Source organism: Sapajus apella, unplaced genomic scaffold (assembly GCF_009761245.1).
Source record: "Sapajus apella isolate SASKATOON/1434 unplaced genomic scaffold, GSC_monkey_1.0 scaffold26, whole genome shotgun sequence".
Taxonomy (NCBI): domain Eukaryota; kingdom Metazoa; phylum Chordata; class Mammalia; order Primates; family Cebidae; genus Sapajus; species Sapajus apella.
Window position 1 is genome coordinate 18,163,067 of NW_022436966.1, and position 20,737 is coordinate 18,183,803.

Sequence of the window (20,737 nt, forward strand, 5' to 3'; positions counted from 1 at the left end):
CCACGCACCGAAAAGTCAAGTTCAGGTGATGTATTGAACATTTTGACTTCAAAAGGTAAACCAGAGGTCTTGCCACCAAGTTAAGCTCTATTGCTTTTTTTTTTAAAAGGTATATTTTTTCAGTTGAGTTCTGTTTGGTTCTTTCAGCAGTTTGAATGCCTGTGCCAAATGTTGGTCAGTGAGGATGTGTGGCACTTTGATATAACACTCTCTCCTGTTACTATTGAAAAGGTTTATCAACTCCACTTGAGTCAGAGAGCCTTTTGAGTATTTAGCACAGAGCCAGGGGTGACAGCAGGCTCCATGCCTACAAAGGCCTGTGAGCCCTGCACTGTTAAGGTAGCATTGTTAAGTCGTTTACGTTAAAACAAGTCTGTATCCCCTGCACTCGAGTGACCAATTCATTTATGTCTCTTACTCCTAGCTTGTTCAGTTTGGTTGGTGCTGCATTGGATGGGTTTTGTTCTCCACTGGGAGCTGCTGTCAGTACTATCTCAAGGGTTCTAAGTGCCAGAAGTGGCCAGCACAGCAGGCTGGCGCTGGGTGCTCCCAGGCAGGCCATCAGAAATACGCAATGCCTTTGGGTGGGAAGTGGGTTCAAATTCTTTATAGGTGCCTTTCTTACAGCCTAACTCAGACCACTAGGAAGTATCACAGAATGCATGTATTTCTTCTTTTTCCCCTCAAGAACTTTGCTTGGGTGGAATAGAACCCAACATTCATGCTACAATGAAGAGCATCAGAAATGGAGAAGCAGAGTAAGTTAGAATGACCTAGTCCTGTTCCTCTATACTCTAAATAAAAAAATTCCCAACACTAGGGATTAACTGGGAATTCTTAAAAGGACACATGGATGAATTTTCATTCTGACCTCCTGCAACGCACAACAACCCATGGGCTGCCAAGAGCTCCTACTCAAATCAGCCATCTCGGGTCTCATCCACCTGTCCCTTTCCCCCAGCAGTGCCCCAGTAGCTATCACATGCCCATGCCATCCCAGGACAGCTGCAGTTGGCACACAGGGCCACTGGGTTGACAGTCACCAAAGGGTAAATGCCTTATACTTGGGAAGTCCTTGCCTTCATGAGGACTCATGGAATTTTCTGTTTATTAGCCCCACATCAGCCCACCCCATGACCCTGGGAGAGGCTGACCCACGGGACACCTGAGATGGGGAGGGAGAGCTGGCCCAGCCTGGGGAGTCAGAACCGGGTCAGGTTAGTACCTGCAGTCGTCTCCTCCAGTGCTGACCACATACTTGTCATCGTAAGAGAAACGGATGTTCGTCACGTGAGCCGAGTGACCAAAGTATCGCTTATGTTTGGCCTGTGAGCAAAAGTGAATGGAGACAGCTAAGAGACCCTGGCGCCCCTCAGCAACCACAGACTACTTCAGCACTCAAATCCCTGCTCCCAGAACCTTCCTTCACTGGGGACTCTTATTTGGTCTGGACTCCTGTATTAGGCAGCCTTTGCCTGACTTTCCTGCCTCTTATCCCTGCCCCACTTCTGGCCATTTTATCCACCCTCCATTCTCCCTTCTAGCTTCCAGGACTGCCCCTCCGACAGATGAAAAAGTCATTGCCATATTTCCATAGTACTGGGACAGGGTTCCTCTGTGTCTCCCAGAGGACTATCTAGATGTGGCCCCCATCTCAAGCAGATGGCAGAACAGAGAACTGGCAAGGAGGTTACTCTGAGGAAGACTCACAAATTTTTCTGTGCATGGAAAATCAAAGAGCTTCACAAGCCCAAAGTCATCTCCTGTGACAATGTTCAGGCCAGCGTGGGTCACACATGCACAGTTGACATCAGCCTTGTCTGCATTTCGTGGCCAGATTCCAATGACTTCATCTCCCAGGACGCTGTTTCAACAGAAAAGGGGGTTAGGATAGAAGGAAGTCATGTGAGGTTTCTTGCAGTCAGTCACCACCTCCCAGGGATAAGGAAGAGAGGGATATTTAACACTGGTGGGGCTGTGGCCCGGTGGGAGTCCTTGGTCTGTTGGGAACCGGCCGAACAGCACGAGGCGAGTGGTAGGGGAGCATTAGCACCTGAGCTCCGCCTCCTGCCAGATCTGCTGTGGCATTAGATTCTCATAGGAGTGCGAACCCTGTTGTGAACTGCGCATGCGAGGGATCTAGGTTGCATGCTCCTTAGGTGGAACAGTTTCATCCCGAAACCCTACCCCTACCTGGTCTCTGAAAAAATTGTATTCCATGAAACTGGTCCCTGGTGGTTTTATGTAATTCGGTACAGCCACGTGGCTCTCCTGGCATGAAAGCATCTGTCCCCTTCCCATTGCCAACCTCTTGTTTAGGGAAAAGAGTTTGAGCTTCTGCCTCTGCTAGTAGGGGGTTGCCTCAGTCCCCTGCACTCCAAAACCAAAAGTTACCCCCATCTTTGATTCTCTCCGTGCCAAGATGGAGATGGCTTCCTCTTGAACTTTCTGGAAGGGGTTCATGTAGGAGAAATTACACAAAGAGAGGGACTTCGCATTTCAGAAGCCAAGGTCAGATCAAAGCCAGCGACCTAACTAGTGCCAAGAAGCCTCCCACCATCACCCCCAAAGAAGACAGCTCCATTTCTCAGCCTCTTCAGATCCTGCACAAATGCGGAGTCTGAGCCTGAGACAAGACACTCCCTTATGACCTTTTCCTCAAGAAGTTTTTTCTTCCACTCAGTCACCTTGTCCAGGAGGCCCAGGTGATCTTCTCAATGACCATGGCTTCCGTTACCTGCTTCCCCAAGGGGACCTCATGCACCTGGCGCTTATAGGCTCCTGTTGACACCTAGAAGTAGAATGGAAGCCATGTTCATCAACGTTCCTTCTCAGTTCCCCAGACTCCCTTTGAGTGTGCTGTTTCCCAGAACACTGGCCCAGCCTCTGCATCGCTAGGACTTTTCTCCACACCCAAGCTCAGCTCCAGGCTGCAAAGCCTATGGCCAGCCCATGGCAACACCAGCGGGGCATTTTCCCATCTTTCTTCTCATTCATTTTCTCGCTCTTTTCCAGAGTCCCAAGGCAGGGGTTCTCTGAGTGGTTCCCCAGCAGCATCATCAGCCACGTAGAAACCTGTTAGAAATGCAAACTCTTGGGCCCCATCCAAAACCTACCCAGACATACACTGAGAGGGTGGCCCCTAGCCATCCCGGCTTTAACAAAGCTACCAGGTGTTTCCGATACACAGGGATCTCAGTTCTCAGCAAACCAAGAGGCACAGAGGTAAGACAGGTTTCTCATGGACAGCAGCTGACATAGGTGATTCTGGGGTATCTAGAACTTGACCCTTGGTGCTCTGGGAGTCTTCTAAGGCAAAGAGACCACTTTTCCTACCATCAAGGACATTTGCCAGTGAACGGCTGCTGCCTTCCTCTTCAGCCTCCTCTCTCCCTGCAGTGCCCTCTATCTCAGCCCCCGCCTCCCCTTTCCTTCTGGAATGAGCTGGGAAGCTGAGCTCTTTCCTGCCTCAGGGCTTGCATGCAGATGGTCTGGAACAACGTTCCCACCTCTCTGTTGGCTAACACCTACACACCCTGCAGACCTCAGCTTACATACCACTCACTGGAGAGGAAGTGCATCTAAATTCAGCACCTTGCTACATGCTCCCTAGAATGCTGTACTTTTCCTTCTTGGCACATAATCACAATTTGTAATTATATTTCTATTTTGTGACTGTTTAGTGCTTGTCTTCTCTGTTATAGAGCAAGCCGTAGGAAACAAGGACTGAAACTGCCTTTGCAAAATTATGACTGAGATCTAACTTAGCTGACTTCATATTGCTTCTAACCTCCAAGGTGTCTTTGTTCATTCCTGGATGTCGGCTAAACTAACTTTGGGAGAAAGTTTAAAGATGATAACAGTCCTTTCCCAAAGCAGACCTCTTTCTTGCCTGGGGATGAGATTGCCTCTGTAGGACTAACATTAGCCACAAGATTATAACTTATGGTTTAGGAGTCATGCAGGTGGAGGCTACAAGATTCTGACCCTCCCTAAACTGGTCCTGAGATCAGTGCTTGAGATAGTTTGCAGACTCAGAACTTGATGGATCAGCTGGCACCTCCCAGATCAATAAACTGGCTCTCTCATCTTGTGGCCCCCACCCAGGAACTGAGTGAATGCAAGAAGACAGCTCCAACTCACTATGATTTCATCTCTGACCAATTGCACTCCTGGCTCACTGGCTTCACCCCACCTACCAAGTTATCCTTAAAAACTGTGCTCCCGGAATGCACAGGGAGACTGATTTGAGTAATAATAAAACTCCAGTCTCTCATGCAGCTGGCTCTATGTGAATTACTCTTTCTCTATTGCAATTCCCCTGTCTTGATGAATTGGCTCTGTCTAGGCAGCAGGCAAGGTGAATCCTTTGGGTGGACCAGTCCAAGACAGGACCACTCTCATTTTGTCCATTTAAAAGTCTAGCATAGTACCTGGTTCAGCAAATAGTTGAATGAATAAATACATCCTCTCTCCTTTCACAGTGAATAGCCAGCTCCATCCAGGCCAGCTCACAAATGCAGATTTGTTGAGTGTGGGTGAGATCATCCTGTTTTTAGGGGTCAGTCCCAGCAGTGGATCCGTCTACATCTCTTCCACTGGTCAGTTCCCCTAGGACCCAGGGATGAGCTTTTACTCCAGGCCCACTGGCTGGAGTCCAGGGCCCAAGTACAGAGGAACCATTCTACCCAGTAGAGTTTGGAAATGACATGAATAAATGCCAGAAGCTGCACAAGGCTTAGGTGTAGCCCCCAAAAACTAGAAATCAGGAAACTTTGAGGAGGTGGTGGTGAGTAGCAGATTAAAGATGATTAGGGCTTGTATTTCCTGCTTTTCTTACTCTTTACTATTTTAAATTCTATTTCCTCAATGTTCTTAAATTCTCTAAGCCTCTGTTTCTACATTTATAAAATATGGAAAAAGTAACTACTTAAGAGTTCCAGTGAAGATCGAGTTAGCACACTGCCTGGCACACAGTAAGGACTCAATTAATACAGGCCATTGTTGTTATTACTATTATTATCAGTTGCCCCAGATAATAAGCAAACCCCAGGCATACCTGAATGTATTTGCCATCCGCAGAAAAATCCATCTGAATGACAAAGCTTGGGATATCTTTGCAGTAGCCAATGCGGTTCAGATTTGTGCCCTGAGTGAGGTCATAGAAGTCAACTGTGTGTTCAGAAGAACCAACAGCTAAGAATCGGTTGTCTGGGCTGATTCTAGAAAAAGCAATCCAAGAGCAGGATCCATGAGGAGGGCTGTTTGAGGCTGGTCAGGCATGAAGGCTGCTCCGGGACAGGCCTTCCAGGCCCAAAGATAGAGCTGCCTTGTGACTCACATGTGGTTGGCCTTTCTTGGCATTCTATGGAATTCAACAATTTATCTGGATCAAATCGCTGGGAAATAAGTAGAATAACATCTACAAGTAGTTTTAACCACATTTTTTTTTTTTTTTTTTTTTTTGAGACAGAGTCTCACTCTGTCATCAGGCTGGAGTGCCGTGGTGCAATCTTGGCCCACTGCAACCTCTGCCTCCCGGGTTGAACGAATTCCCCTCCCTTAGCCTGCCAAGTAGCTGGGACTACAGGCGTGTGCTACCACGGCCAGCTAGTTTTTTGTATTTTAGTAGAGACAAGGTTTCACCATGTTGGCCAGGATGGTCTCGATCTGACCTTGTGATCCACCTACCTTGGCCTCCCACAGTGCTGGGATTACAGGTATGAGCCACCGCACACAGCCAACCACGCTTTTATGGAAATTAGCAAAGACTTGTCTGAGGGTGAACATGGGAGAAGGTATTCTTTCAGAGGTGGCTTGGAGAAAGTGACCATCTCACAATTGGGTTAATTCATTCCAGCTGTAGCTGGAATGGGAACCACTGGGAAGCAGAACGCTTGCCTTCCTCCTCCACGCCCAGACCACCCACTTAGGTACCTGATATCTTGGATAGCAGATTTCCGGTCTCGTTTTTTCCCCCAAACTTTCAGGCTGTTCACCAACAAGATGACAAACTCTCCATTCTTCATGCCAATGGCCACCATCTCCCCATCAGGGCTGTAGGCTGCACACCTGGCCGCGTGGCCCAGGCTCACCTTGTTTAACAGCTTCTACATTCATGCAAAGGAAAGTGACCTGAATCCTTGGCCCTCTCAGCTGGTCTCCAGGAGACATCCTACACCAGGCCAGAAAAGTCAGGCTGCCCTCACAGCCACTGTAGCCCACCAAATCTCTTCTAAGAGTAAATGTCCCTGAATAACTGAGGCGGGCTATATGTTTTGATTAGAGCAGACTTGTGGGACAACAAGTTTTAGGGCAGAGGCTGGCAAACTTTTTCTGCAAATGATTAGGGAGCACCTCCTTTCGACTCTATGGGCCATCAAGTCTCTGTCGCAACCACTCACCTTTGCCACTGCAGCACACGACAGCCACAGACAGTACCTACACAAACAAGAGCAGCTGCTGGACTTGTAGAAGAAGGCCACAGGCCAGATTTGGCCTTTAACTGTAGATTGCCAACCTCTTGTTCAGGGGAAAGAGCTTCAGCTTCCACCTCTGCTAGTTCAAATTCTGAATCCTGGCCCTGTCAGTTATTAGCCAGGTGTGTTTGGGTAAATTACATCTCAGTTTTTCTATGTTTACTAACAGCGATGTTAATAAGGGTTTTGCAAGGTTATCGTAGGCACTAATCGTGTCCATGAAGCAGCTGGTATTATGTAGGTATTCACATAGTGACAGCTGTTGCTAGTAATGTTTAATAAATAATTACAAAAACTACCTTAGGAGCCTAACAACCACACTCCTGCTTTTACCTGTCTATTCCGTGACTCTTATACTAAAAATACATCAAACAGTTACTGGCCCTTTCAAAATGAAACCAAGTATTTTAATTAGTGGAACTTAAGTACTTGTTTGAACTCTGGATGAGGCAAGAGGACTGGGAACAACTCTTTGATCCCCCCACTAACCTCGCCCCCCACTGCCCCCCGCCCCCTCGCCAATTCCTTGCTGTTTCACGGTTTTACTCCCAATGAACTTTAACATTGCCTTCCCAAACTCTTAAGAGAAACCTTGTTGGGATTGTGATTGAAATACATTAGGCCCATTGGGGAATATTTGACATTTAAAATCATTTTTAGTCTTCTCATTCAGGGGAAACATGATTTGTCTCTATATTTTTAGTTTTGTGGGTTCATGACAAGACAATAATCCTCAATTATATTATTTAGATGGGCTGTGGTGAGTGGGGCTTCTTTTATTGTTAGGTTTTCTAACTTGACCTTCTATCTGGCCCCATCCTCCTCTCTGCCATGACGCTGGCTGGGCCTCTCCTCGCTCAGCTCCCACCGCTATGCAGCCCACTCGTGGGCATCTGAGTTCGGGCAGAGTCGGCCTCACCTTGTCAGCCAGGTCCCAGATCCGGGCTGTGCCATCGTTGCTGGCAGAGATGAAGAGGTCTTTGGAAGGGTGAGTGGCCAGGCCCCAGATCTCCCCTTCCATGTGACCATCAATCAGGATGTTAGAAGCAGCATTTTTTTCACCAACTTCAATTATTTCTCCATCTTTGGTTCCCACTAAGATTTTTCCCTGTTGTAATTGAAACACTATTAGAAAAAGGACAAATACTGTATGACTACACTCACATGCGGTATCTAGAGTGGTCAAATTCATGGAGACAGAAAGGAGAATGATGACTGCTGGTGGACGGGGGTGGGGCACGGGGGAGTTAGTGCTTAATGGTACAGTTCCAGTTTTCAAGATAAGAAAAGTTCCGTGGGTGGATGTGGTGATGGTTGCACAGCAATGTGAATGTGCTTAACGCCACTGAATTGTACACTTAAAAATGGTTAAAATGGTCACTTTTATGTTATTTTGGCACAATTTAAAAATTTTTAAAACACTACTATGATTAGAAAAACTTGGGGATTGCAGCCAGGTGCAGTGGCTCACGCCTGTAATCCTGGCACTTTGGGATGCTGAGTCAGTTGGATCACTTGTGATTGGGAGTTCGAGACCAATCTAACCAACATGTAGAAACCATGTCTCTACTAAAAATACAAAATAAGCTGGGCATGGTGGCACATGCCTGTAATCCCAGCTACTTGGGAGGCTGAGGCAGGTGAATCGCTTGAACCCGGGAGGCAGAGGTTGTGGTGAGCTGAGATTGGTACTCTTGCACTCCAGCCTGGGCAACAAGAGAAGCTCCGTATCAAAAAAAAAAAAAAAAAAAAGAAAAAGAAAAAGAAAAACTTGGGGATTGAGACCACGAATTTAAGGCTGCAGTAAGCTATTATGGCTCCACTGCTCTCCAGCATGGGTGACACAGTGAGACCCTGTCTTAAAAAAAAAAAAACTTGGGAAAGTGCCTTTGTAGTGTTAACATTAAAATAGGAAGGGCCAAGAGGTGTTTTGTTATTGCTTTTTGAGACAGTCTCACTCTCTCACCCAGGCTGCAGTACAAGGGGTGTAATCTCAGCTCATCGCAACCTCTGCTTCCCAGGTTCAAGCAATTCTCCTGACTCAGCCACCCAGGTAGTTGGGACTATAGGTACATGCCACCACACCTGGCTAAGTTTTGTATTTTTAGTAAAGATGGGCTTTTACTATATTGACCAGGCTGGTCTCAAACTCCTGACCTCAAGTGATCTGCCTGCCTTGGCCTCCCAGAGTGCTGGGATTACAGGTGTGAGCCATCATGTCTGGCTAGTGTTTTGTTTTTAACAACAAACTGTCCATTCTTAATTACTCTACTCCACCCTCTCACTTCGCCTTCTCTCAATCAGCTACCTCAGGTAAGAGCTTCAGCACAGATTCCTTCATCACCCAGCATCTGCCAGAAGATTCCAGTAACTATAGAGCAAGGCAGCCAATTAGTGTTCTTAGACAGCTCAAAATCCTAATAAGTTCTTCCTTCCACTGAACAAAAATCTGCTTCCTGGCCAGGCACGGTAGTTCACGCCTGTAATCCCAGAACTTTGGGAGGCCGAGGCAGATGGATCGCCTGAAGTCAGGAGTTTGAGACCAGCCTGGCCAACATGGCGAAACCCCATCTCTACTAAAAATACAAAAAATTAGCTGGGTATGGTGGTGGGCACCTGTAATCCCAGCTACTTGGGAGGCTGAGGCAGGAGATTCGCTTGAACCCAGGGGACGCAGGATGCAGGGAACTGAGATCACACCATTGTATCCAGCCTGGGTAACAGAGCAAGACTCAGTATCCAAAAAAAAAAAAAAAAAACTACTTTCTGATAACTTGCAGGCATAGTCCTGCCTTCATCTCCCAGAACTGCCCTTCCCAGTGGGCATCACTTAGCTATTTAAGAACAAAATCCCCAGTTTCGAATCATGTAGACCCCACATCCGGTTTGCCTTTTTCATGGAAAGCATCTAAGAAAGCAAACTCTTAACCTGATATTCAGAAATATAAACACAAGGTATTCGATAGAGGTTTGGAGATTGGCTTTTAAGTGCATCAAATCCCCTGGAGGAATTTAAAAAGAAGAAAATGGAAGGAAATAGAAGGAAACATCCAGGTCAAGGTCCCTCCCCTGAGATTCTGATTTACCAGCTCCAGGTGGGTGCCTAGACATCCATATTCTTTAAAATTCCACAGCTGCTTTTTATACACTGTCCAAATATGAGTTAGAAACCAGTGGCTTTGAGTCAGGCAGTTTGGTGGCCCTTACCTTCCTCCTCGATGGTTCTGGAACTTAGGGCATGGGCAAATTACTTAGTGTCTCTGAGTTTATGAGAATATAATCTGTATTACATCTCCTGAATGGGACTCTATACCAGGCAAGATGAAAGGCACTGTCATGTAGAACAATGTGACTCTCACAACAGCCTCATGACAAACCCATGTGCTGGACACTGAAATGTGAAGGAACACACCCAAGGTCACCCAGCTGCTTCTTCCTGGGAGAGTCGGACTCTCTTAAGCTGCTTCTCACTGTAGCACAATTCACATCTTGAAGGCGTGTTTCAAAGATTCAACAAACCAGCCCAGGGAAAGTGTCTAGCTTGGAAAGTACCTACACTTCCCCCTTCCGTGGCCCAGCCCCAAGGGAAGTCGGCTGTACTCACTTTTCCACGGCACACGGAGCGCACACACTCTACCAGCTGTCCCGTCTCCAGCTGAAAGGCCCGGCAGCGCTTCATCTCCTGGTCCCACAATTTTACAGCACCTCCTTCTTTGGTCCTAAAAAAGGTTGAAAGGCACTCAGGCTGTTAACCCTCATCCTAAGACCCACTTCCCACCCCGTCAACTCTCTCCCCTCTTTCTCAGTCATCAAGGTTCTGGCCGCCAGGGGCCCAGCAGGACAGACCCTCAGGGGTCCAGACCCTCCTGGGGTCTCCCTGTTAGACCCTGCTGCTGAACTACCCCAAACCCCTGAACTTACAGATTTCCTACAATGCCTTCAAATGCTACCATCTTGGGACGAAAGAGAAAGTAATTTGGAAATCCAGACTTTTTATTAGATTAGAACACTAAGAAATGTTCCTCCTGCCTTCAGGCTTTGCTTCTACAACTCTCCTCTTCTCCTCCTCCCTCCATTCCTCCAAAGAGTTACTGACATTTTATGAACAGCACAGTCACTGTGGTTTGCTCAATAATACCTCTCTTTGGTCCTAAAAAAGACTGAAGGCACTCAGGCTGTTAACCCCCATCCTAACACCCATTTCCCACCCCTCAACCATCTCCACTCTTTCCCAGTCATCAAGGTCCTGGCCACCAGGACCAAAGGTTTTTTTTTTTTTTAATATTAATTAATTATTTGTTCATTTTGAGATGGAGCTTTGCTCTTGTCACCCAGGATGGAGTGCAATGGCATAATCGCAGCTCACTGCAACCTCTGCCTCCCAGGTTCAAGCCAGTCTCCTGCCTCAGCCTCCCAAGTAGCTGGGATAACAGGCACCCGCCACCACGCCCAGCTAAATTTTGTATTTTCAGTAGAGACAGGGTTTCACCATGTTGGCCAGGCTGGTTTCAAACTCTGGACCTCAGGTGATCTGCCCCCTCAGCCTCCCAAAGCGCTGGGATTACAGGAGTGAGCACCTCTCAGGTTTTTAAACTAACACCAAACCAGCTCTGTACTCCTCTCTTTCTTGTGAGGATCTTGCCCTAGGCCCTCTTGGAGAGATAGCAGACTGATCTTCCTAATACAAAAATCGAGGATGACAATCTGCATTTTCTCCAAGTTGGGGATGCTTTTGTCAGTTTCTCCCAAAAGACAAGTTGTTCCTATAGAAACTGTGGCTTACGGCCGCTCTTTTCCGCCGGTCACTATGAGTCCATCCCGAAGGGTCGTGTACATTGTGAACACGGGGCCTGTGTGAGCCTTGGCCACCAGCCGAATGAGGAAGTGGTCCTTCCAGACGTAGACGTCTCCATTGATGGCACCCGTGAAAGTGAGGTTGTTCTGAAAACAAAGGAACGTCTTCCACAACAGGAACACAGTCAAGTGGGCCCCTCCCCAGCCACGGGTTCTCTCATTAAGGAACCAGAGCTAGAGAAGCAGACGTGCCTAAGCAGTTTGATCTTCTGTGCTAAGGAAAGCAGCAGAATTTGCAGAAAAACTGCTGAGAACACTGCATAAGGCAATCATCTGGCTTGGAAATTCACTCTAATTGGTTTGGGCATTTGATTCCCCTCTGAGCACAGCTCCGCATTAACAAGGACTTCCCTTCTGTGAACACGGACCAGGTGACAGCAGGGTCAGGGGCAGACCCCAGGCCACAGGACACTTTCCTGGGGCTCCTCTACAAGGGGGAGAAATCCACTCCTGGAGGACCACGAGGTGACTACGTTCCAACAGGTCATCATTTTGGAGCTTGCATTGGCTGAGGGCACCCCATAGCCCACTGAAGTCTGGCAGTTGGGGGGATCTGTGGCACAGGAGGGCTGGGAAGAAAAAGGATCATCATCTAGCAGTGGAAATCATTCCTAATATCCTCTGGGGCTTGCAGGTCAGGGTTGCCTCTAGAACAACAAACCTTCTGTCCTTGGTGGGTGTCCTACCTTTTCTGGTTAATATTTTAAGGAAAAAAAATATTGGCTGGGCTCAGTGGCTCATGTCTGTAATCCCAGCACTTTGGGAAGCCAAGGCAGGTGGATCACCTGAGGTCAGGAGTTCAAGAACAGCCTGGTCAACATGGGAAACCCTGTCTCTACTAAAAATATGAAAATTAGCTGGGTGTGGTGGCAGGTGCCTGTAATCCCACCTACTCAGGAGGCTGAGGCAGGAGAATCACTTGAACCCAGGAGGTGGAGATTTCAGAGAGCCAAAATCGCACCACTGCACTCCAGCCTGGGTGATAGAGCAAGACTCCGTACACACACACACACACCCACCCAGTGGTTGCAAATAAGCCAGTACAGGAGATAATGTGGAAATGGCTTTCCTGCTGTTTTCAGCCTCTTGGCCAAACTCCCCTCCTGCCCATGCCCATGCCCATGCCCCTTTCTCAGCAATCATCTGCTAGAACTCACAGCACCGAAGGCCACGGAGAGCATTGTCTGCATTTTGGCAGCTCCCAGGGACCCGATGACTCCTTTCTTGTAAAGCAAGGCGCTGCCTGCCAGGGTCCAGAACTTCATATGTTTAACTCCGACAGATACAAACTGCGTGTCTGAGTCGGGGCGAAATTCCACCACAAATATGCGCTCCAGGTGACCCCCTCGGCTGGCAACCTTGGCACCTGTGAGGGTGACAGAGTTCGGTGAGGCTCCTCATTGCTTCCTGGGCCAGGCTGGGGGAGCCGCAGCCTAGGAGTTCTCTCCACCCCAGCAGGCGCAGGGCTCGCCTCAGGACAACAGAGTCCCCCACAGGACAACAGAGCCTCTCCCAGAGCCCCACGGGACTCACATTCCTTTAGACACCTTCTTTTTAAGATTCTGCATTCATTTTCTCTTAAGTTCTCCATTTTCCTTTTTGTTTTGTGGTATTTAGGTTTTTTTTTTTTTTTTTTTCTACCTTTTACGTTCAAGTACTAGTTTTTTCCTCAACCCCATTTAAATATGTCTTTGAGTGTCTCTTGAGTTTTATTTAACCTTTGTCTTAATAAAATTCCAACCCTACCATGTACTTGTAGAACAACTTTGGACAAGTTACTGAAACTCTCTGTGCTTTGGTTTCCTCACCTGTCAGATGGGGCTAATAATCGTTCCTATTTCAGAAGCTGCGTTGTAGATGCAAAGAATGGACATAAGTGAAGCCCTCAGCACAGTGCGCGATACTGTGAGTAATCCTAAGTGTTAGACAGAGTTGTTAGTAGCAGTAACGGTATTATCATCATCACTCTTTTAGCTCCTTTTAAAATTTCTTGGCTTCCATTCTTTTAGCCTGTATTTTAAACCCACCTCTTTTTTAATCTCATTATTTTTAAGCTGTCGAGTTTAAAATTTTTGTTTTAAAACTGTTACCTTTTAACTTACTCTGAATGATTTTGTTCCAATTTCCTCTCAATTGTCATCCCTCCCTTTATTATTTACACACATATTTTTTTCTTCCCGTCATTCTCATTACTTCACATTTGCTTTTATGACAGGTTTCTAGGACCATGATGGTGGTGGGTTTTGATGTAGGTGGGCCTGCAGCCACCCCTCTGATACTCCCTAAGAGAATCTCTTTCCATGCGAGGCTGGGGAGACCCACAGGTGCTTCTCCCAGCTGCAGTTCTCTCTGCATATGAATTCCTGACTTGCTGTAACAGATCTCTCACTACTTAGGGCTTAGAGGTTTTCAGACCCATGGTTTCCAAGGATACCACAAACAAGTAAGACAACAGACTGGAAGAAAGCATTGGCAATGCTTGTAAGACTCAGAGGATTAACATTAAAAATCTATAAGGAACTCCAAATTGTAACTAAAAGACAGACAACCCTCCCACCCCAATTAGTAAAAGGATTTGAACAGGTGAATTACAAAAATAGCAATACAATGATGAGATGGAAGGAGGGTCCAGCTAACCAGTCACAGCAGAAGTACAAACGAACAATGAGGCGTACATTTTTCAAAGTCACTGTTTGTATTTTCTTTGCTCTAATTTCATGGATGCTTCTAATTGTGGAGACACCTGTATTCCACTTCCATTGGCTTCTAGTCTGCTCACAGCAAATTACATCGACTTATCTAGGATCTGACAATGTATATTTAATAAGTTCATTTTTAATTCTATTTTTACCTACACACACACACACACACACACACACACACACGTGCCCCAAAACGATCCTCTAGTAAGTGAAGAACGAGTAATAGGCTCTCTAGTGATGTATGAAATGTATGTAAACCTCCACAAACACATGCTATTTATCTGTAAGCAAGACTTGAAATGAAGAAAAGCCCACACTGGAGAAGGAACGGAGGAGAGATGACACGTCCGTGGTCAACTGGGAAGAGGTGGAGGCTGGTGATACTAAGATATCAGCACTGGCTCACACCCTCTATACAAACAAGAGTAGGCTTCTCTTTTCCCTGGGACCTTGTTTAAAAGCCCTGACTCCTCTAACCCTCTCCTGGGAGGTCAGAAGGGACCCTGGGTGAGGAGGAGTCTGTGCTGGGGCAGGCCAGAGCAACCACTGCTTAGAGGACAGGTGGAGGGACTGAAGACAGTGAGCCTGAACTTAAAAAGGCAAGATCGTGCAGAGGGGCCAGCGTCAGAGCTTTTTCCCAAGGATCCAGGAACAGAGTTAGCAACACAGAAAAAAAAACATAATGAAGCAATTTATGTCCCCACATAAGAAGGGGCTTTAAACGAGAGCTTTCAGATAGGGTATGGACTGTCTTGTGAAGTTATGAGAGCCACATCCTTTAAGGTACTCGAGCAGAGGACAGAAGGGTGCATTTGGAGGAATTTCTACTTAGGATGGGTCCTGACTGAGCAGGAATTCTTGTCTAGTTCTTCCCATGCCAAGATGCTCTATGTCTATCATTTAAGATGCTCAATCTCTCATCTGGGCTAAGTCTGGTCAATCAGTTGGCCACTGACATCACAAGGAATGAATATGCACCCCTGAGATATCAACTCTGCAGCCATATGGGTGAGATATACTGGTGAACAAGAAAATGAGATAATGGGACTGGGCGCAGTGGCTCACGCCTGTAATCCCAGCACTTTGGGAGTTTGGGAGGCCATCGTGGGCAGATCACGAGGTCAGGAGTTTGAGACCAGCCTGGCCAGCACGGTGAAATGCCATCTCTACTAAAAATACAAAAAATTAGCCAGGCATGGTGATGGACACTTGTAATCCCAGCTCCTCGGGAGGCTGCCACAGGAGAATTGCTTGAACCCAGGAGGCAGAGATTGCAGTGAGCCGAGATCACGCCACTGCACTCCAGCCTGGGTAACAGAGTGAGTCTCTTAAAAAAAAAACAAAACATATGTGTGTGTGTGTGTGTGTGTGTGTGTGTGTGTGTATATATATATATAGAAAATTAGAAAATGTGGTTTCCTAGACATATAGATCATGTCACCTTCCAAAGGAATATGGTGAGTATCATCATAAATGTCTGCAGGCTGTCAGCCTCTTTTCCTCATATGGGGGTGGCTCAGGAGAGACTGGAACTTTCCTCCCAATGTGCTGATTTCTTTACAGCCTCTATGCACCACCTCCTCCATGGGAAGCTGAGGAGATACTGGGACTCCAGAGCCCTGGATGGGAGAAGCGCCATCTCTGCGCCTGCCTGGCAGAGTGTGTCCCAGATACAGGCTGCCTGGCTGCAGACAGACCTCATTAATGTCCTAATTGGATCTGCTTTTGCCAGGGCAGTACCCAATCTGAGAATATAAGTGGAAGACTGCACATCTTTAGTCTAAGATGCCCATATATTCACTGTCAGCTTGTGTGTGTGCATGTGCCTAAGGTGTGCGTGCATGTATTGGGGGCGGGGACAAGAAAAAAATCTTGCTACAGTAAACATAAACCTTGATCCTAAGATAAATCCCTATTTCAAAAGTGTTAAAATGTCAAAAAAAATTTAATTGCTTCTGAGACTATGATAAAATATTATTCCATTTCCTAAAGTGATAAGGTGGTAGTTAGATCTAGGAGCCACCAGAAGAGCACTGAAAATAAGGACCCTCGGGTAGGAAGGGGGTTAAGACAGATGTTGGAGAGGCTGCTGCCTTCTGTCTGAGGAGGAGGCTGCTAACATGGGAGCACCTCCCCAGTGCTCTTTCACTAATGTGCCCGGGAGTCCCTGGCCAGCCTCCTTCTGGCCTTGGGACCCTGGGATGCACTGGCACCAGTGGGGCAGCTATACCAGGATCCCCAGCGCCCTGTTTTCCGCTTGCCCAGCAGCCGTCAGTGTCCATGGCGGGCTTTGGAGACAGATTTGGGTTCGAGCCCAGCCCATGCCACAGGCAGACCCCTTGGAGGGATAGAAAGCCCCGTGCTGGTTTACCTTCCTGCCATCGCCAGACGGTGATGGTGTGCTCAGGGTCCACTCCCACCGACACCAGGAGCTTTCCGGTTGCACTGAAGTTGACGTAATTCACCCCCTTGGAGTGGAAGCACCGCAGCATGGAGAGGGTGTGTTTGGTCATGGCGTCCCATATGTGGATGGAAGGTGTTGTTCCTGAGCATGGGGAGGCATGACAAAGAAGTAAGGCTGAAGAATGGCGGAGCCAAGGTGATGCTTATGCTCATGTAAAAGCCTTTTTTCTTTTTGAGATGGAATCTTAGTCTGTCTCCCAGGCTGGAGGGCAGGGGCACCATTTCAGCTCACTGCAACCTCCGCATCCCAGGTTCATGCAATCCTCGTGCCTTAGCCTCCCGAGCAGCTGGGATTACAGGCGCGCACCACCACGCCCAGCTAATTTTTGTATTTTTAGTAGAGACAAGGTTTCACCATGTTGACCAAGCTGGTCTCAAACTCCCAACCTCAGGTGATCTGCCTGCCTCGGCCTCCCAAAGTGCTGGGTTACAGGCATGAGCCACGGCCTGTAAAAGCCTTTTTTAAGACAAGTGTTTAGGGTGTTATAGTCATTGGGCATAACAGACCTATAACCTGACCTGGCCAGAGGAGAAAGACTACAGGAAATTTGCTTTCAAAGGCAGAGCCCTATGAACATTTACGTTCAGCGCGCACACACACACATACACACACACACACACACACACACGCTCACGGAGGATTTTATAGGAAGGAAACTGGTGAGGTCAATGATTTGTATCTGCACTTCAGCAAGATACAATCAGCAAACATGATACAATGACATGATTTTGCTGTGCAGATTCAAACTACTCACGGACGGAACAGCCTTACCTGGGGTTTCCGTAATATCACCTGCATTGGGTGAGCAATGGCAATGAGGAAGCGTCAAGGGAAAACAATAGCTAAAATAAGTCACATTTGCAACAGTGAAGCACTCAACACCAGCATCACAAAGCTACAAATTAAACTTAAAAATGGACATGGGTTCAATGAAAACAAGCAGGAAGTTGTAAAAGCTGCTCTTGAAATGGGAACGTAAAAACAAACTTCTCATAAATGTGAATCAGCTCACATTTGTCACTGGCAGTTTCCCAGGGCACAGGGGTCCAGGCACACTTACTGAAATCCACTGGCCAAGCACAGTCACCAGGCTTCAAAAGACATAGGCTTCTTGACACTGGGGTCTGAAAAACTATTCTTACAGGGCTGTTGTTTATATGGATTCTCAGGCTCTGGTCAGATTTTACGGTCCCTCAGAATCACAGTCACTGGATGTGTCAACTCAGGTGACACTGATACATTCAGGACTCAAAAAACCAACAGCAACATCAACAAGAACGGATGGATGTAGGCAACCCACACACTCCCTCTCCCAATAACTGCTGACAAGTCAACATCCCTGCAAGCTGGGAGAGCCTCAGCTGCTGCAGGACCTCCTACCTATCTGGCTGGTGGCCACCACGTTTCTGTACTTGGGGTGCTGGTTCACTGTGAGACAGAGGATGTCGTCTGTGTGCTCCAGATAGAAGCTCTGGCTCCCTGGGAGAGAGAGATCATGGGAGGGTGAACAGTGGGACCTAAAGACCTTTTGTAACTCCAAAGCATCCTGTGGAATCTTTGGAAACACCTTACAAAAGTGACAGCTTAAAGCCCCCATATTCTCACTTCCAGAATCATGCTTAGGGAGATGATGATCGTTTTTTTGAAATGTTCCTATTCTGTTCCAGGTCTGGGTGAAGAGGAGCTAGTGTCTGTTACCTAATACATTCCAGCTGCCCTTCAATGCTTCCCACTGCTCTGTGTGGGTCCAGAGCACAGCTCAATTATAGGGCCTCCCAGAGTCCAAAATGATGAAGGTCCAAGTTCCCTCCTCTCCATGGCACAGGACTGATGATTCTCAATGTCCACATCTGGGCAGATGTAGGGGTGGGGGCCTGGAGATGATGCTTCACTGAGCAAAATGGCACCACTTCTTCACGTGAAATATGAAATCCTAAGGGACTAATCATCTTTACTTAACAAATGCCAATCCACTTGGCGGCCTGGATAGTATAGGTGGTGGCTTTACCCCGGAAAGCCCTAACTCAACATATGTCACACATAGTGGAAGAAAGAGCACTTTATCATCTATCATAGCAAATGGGTTTGTTGACCTCCAAAGTGGCCACTTTAAACCCACTCAGATGCTCAAGAATCTAAAGGTGAATGATGGTGTAGATACACAGGGAAGGGGTGAACTGCTACCAATATGATGACAAGGCCAGAAAGGGAAGAAAATGTATCAGCAATATCAAGTCCCTCTTCCCCGAAATAGACACAAATCAACACGTGCCCATTGATTTCACTGTCTAAATCTATGTATGAATAACTACACAGAATTGACAACAAAATTTTTAAATGAAAGATTTTTTTCTTGAGGCATGAGCAAATAAGGCAAAATGTGAACCTGTTCAAATCTGGTGGTAATGATATAGTTGTCTGTTAATTTCTGAACGTTTCTTTTTGTTTGAAATGTTCATTTTTTCCATTTGAGTCATCACGTGGTTTGGGTTTTTTATTTTATTTTTATTTCTGAGACAGAGTCTCACTCTGTTGCCCAGGCTAGAGTGCAGTGGTGCAATCTCAGCTCACTGGAACCTCCACCTCCTGGGTTCAAGCAATTCTCCTGCCTTAGCCTCCCAAGTAGGTGGGATTACAGGTGCCTGCCACCATGCTGGGCTAATTTTTGTATTTTTAGTAGAGATGGGGTTTCACCACATTGGCCAGGCTGGTCTTGAACTCCTAATCTTAGGTCATCCACCCACTGTGGCATTCCAAAGTACTGGGATTACAGGCATAAGCCACCCCGCCCAGACTGATATTTTTGTTTATTATTTAATTGTTTTCATTCTCATTATAAATGTGGCCAAACTGTCAAAATACAACTTGAAAAATCTGAGCTGTCAAAAAATGGCTCATTGTAAAAATGAATAGGCAAAGTTCTACTGTGCTTTCTGCTTGGTTATGGTCTCTGAAGAATTTCTCCACTCCTCACACCCTGTCTCTCGCTTCCCTCCATGGCCCTCAGTTACAGAGGCCGATGTCAACATGGATGCCTTCTCTCTAGGGCCTATGATGACATGAGGTCAAGCTCAGGCCAGAAACAGAGAGGGCTCTGACTCTGGTAACTGAGCCTGAGCGTTACCAGGCCTAACTGAGACCGTGCTGGACTTGTGGGAATGGCTCAATAAGGGGAGGAAAATGCTTAAGCTTTTGGCCAACAAAAGAGTGGGGAAAACATGTTTAAAAAAAAAAAAAGCTATAAGAAACACCTGTATTTTTTAACCCCCCCAGTTACCTGTGGAGAGGTTCTGAACAATGCCAGCCGCCGCAGTGTGGAAGATGATGTCGGCACCATCATTAAGGTAATGCAGGTTATTGCGACAGTCGAATCCTCTGTAGCCAAACACGTGGTCTAGAGCCAGCTCCTGCATTCACACACACAGATGAGCGTGACCCTCAGAGGAATGAGGGGAGAGCCGAGGAACACACCCACACTGCCTGAGTGGCCTCGTGTGTACTGGGAATGGTATGGCTGGTGAGGCCAACACACGCTCACTGAAAACATTTTGTTTCTTGACTAGCTGAGGATAAAACTTTTTAGTTTTCTGAAATGCTGGGGTGTCAGAGTAACACACAGAATTACTGTGACTTTCCAAAAAAAACAGATTTATTTCCCGGCTCCTTAGGTGTGCCAAAGTACACAGATTTGATGCCCTGTAAAGGGTGTCTAGCAGTTTTGTGTCTGTGCCCTGGCGGGCCCTCTGGATGAGCTGAATGGTGGCTCAGAGGTCTTCTCTAAGAAACTCTCATAAACATGGCTGGGGTGGGCAGAGCAGAACACGGGGCCAAGGCCATGCTCGTTCTGCTGCCTGGTGCTTGCTCTACAAAGTGTCTACCTGTTTGCATTTTTTTCTCCCCAAAACTAGGTACCGTTCTGGGTTTATAGTCTTGCTCTTCTTCTGTCTTGTCTTCTAAGACAAAGAACAGTGGCTGATTCTGATTCTGATCAGTTCTTAATCCAACACAGATTTCTCAGGCAGCTCCTCGGTGCCTAGCACGGTATAGGTGGTAGGAGGGAGTGTGGGTGGGGAACCGCAGGATGGTTTAGGGTGCAAAGCCTCAGGGAAGGCTGCACAGAAGAGATACCGGAGGAGGTCTTGGAAGGACCAGAGTGTTGGGAGCTGGCAGGAGGAGCTTTCTAAGCAGAAGGAAAGACAATGCAGGGGTTTGAAAGTCCCAGGAAGCTTCCGAGGACA

At 47.1% G+C, this 20,737-nt stretch overlaps 1 protein-coding gene across 6 annotated transcripts in view; it reads right to left on the reverse strand.

Moving 5' to 3' along the window:
- The window catches only part of EML6 (EMAP like 6), a 262,431-nt gene that overhangs the window by 1,994 nt on the left and 239,700 nt on the right, over positions 1-20,737 (reverse strand). For 4 of the 6 annotated variants that reach the window (XR_004273049.1, XM_032292107.1, XM_032292109.1 and 1 more), the window contains 13 exons: positions 19,777-19,906; positions 17,880-17,978; positions 17,271-17,291; positions 16,407-16,580; positions 12,491-12,699; positions 11,263-11,420; positions 10,084-10,198; positions 7,399-7,587; positions 5,938-6,110; positions 5,060-5,222; positions 2,688-2,791; positions 1,711-1,864; positions 1,226-1,326 (listed from right to left, as the gene is read on the reverse strand). Coding sequence is in view for 5 of the 6 variants with exons in the window: in XM_032292107.1 (XP_032147998.1) it covers positions 1,226-1,326; positions 1,711-1,864; positions 2,688-2,791; positions 5,060-5,222; positions 5,938-6,110; positions 7,399-7,587; positions 10,084-10,198; positions 11,263-11,420; positions 12,491-12,699; positions 16,407-16,580; positions 17,271-17,291; positions 17,880-17,978; positions 19,777-19,906 (1,790 nt within the window). In the remaining variant the exon portion in view is untranslated. The remainder of the gene's footprint in view (positions 1-1,225; positions 1,327-1,710; positions 1,865-2,687; positions 2,792-5,059; positions 5,223-5,937; positions 6,111-7,398; positions 7,588-10,083; positions 10,199-11,262; positions 11,421-12,490; positions 12,700-16,406; positions 16,581-17,270; positions 17,292-17,879; positions 17,979-19,776; positions 19,907-20,737) is intronic. The other 2 variants (XM_032292108.1, XM_032292110.1) reach the window with 1 other exon arrangement.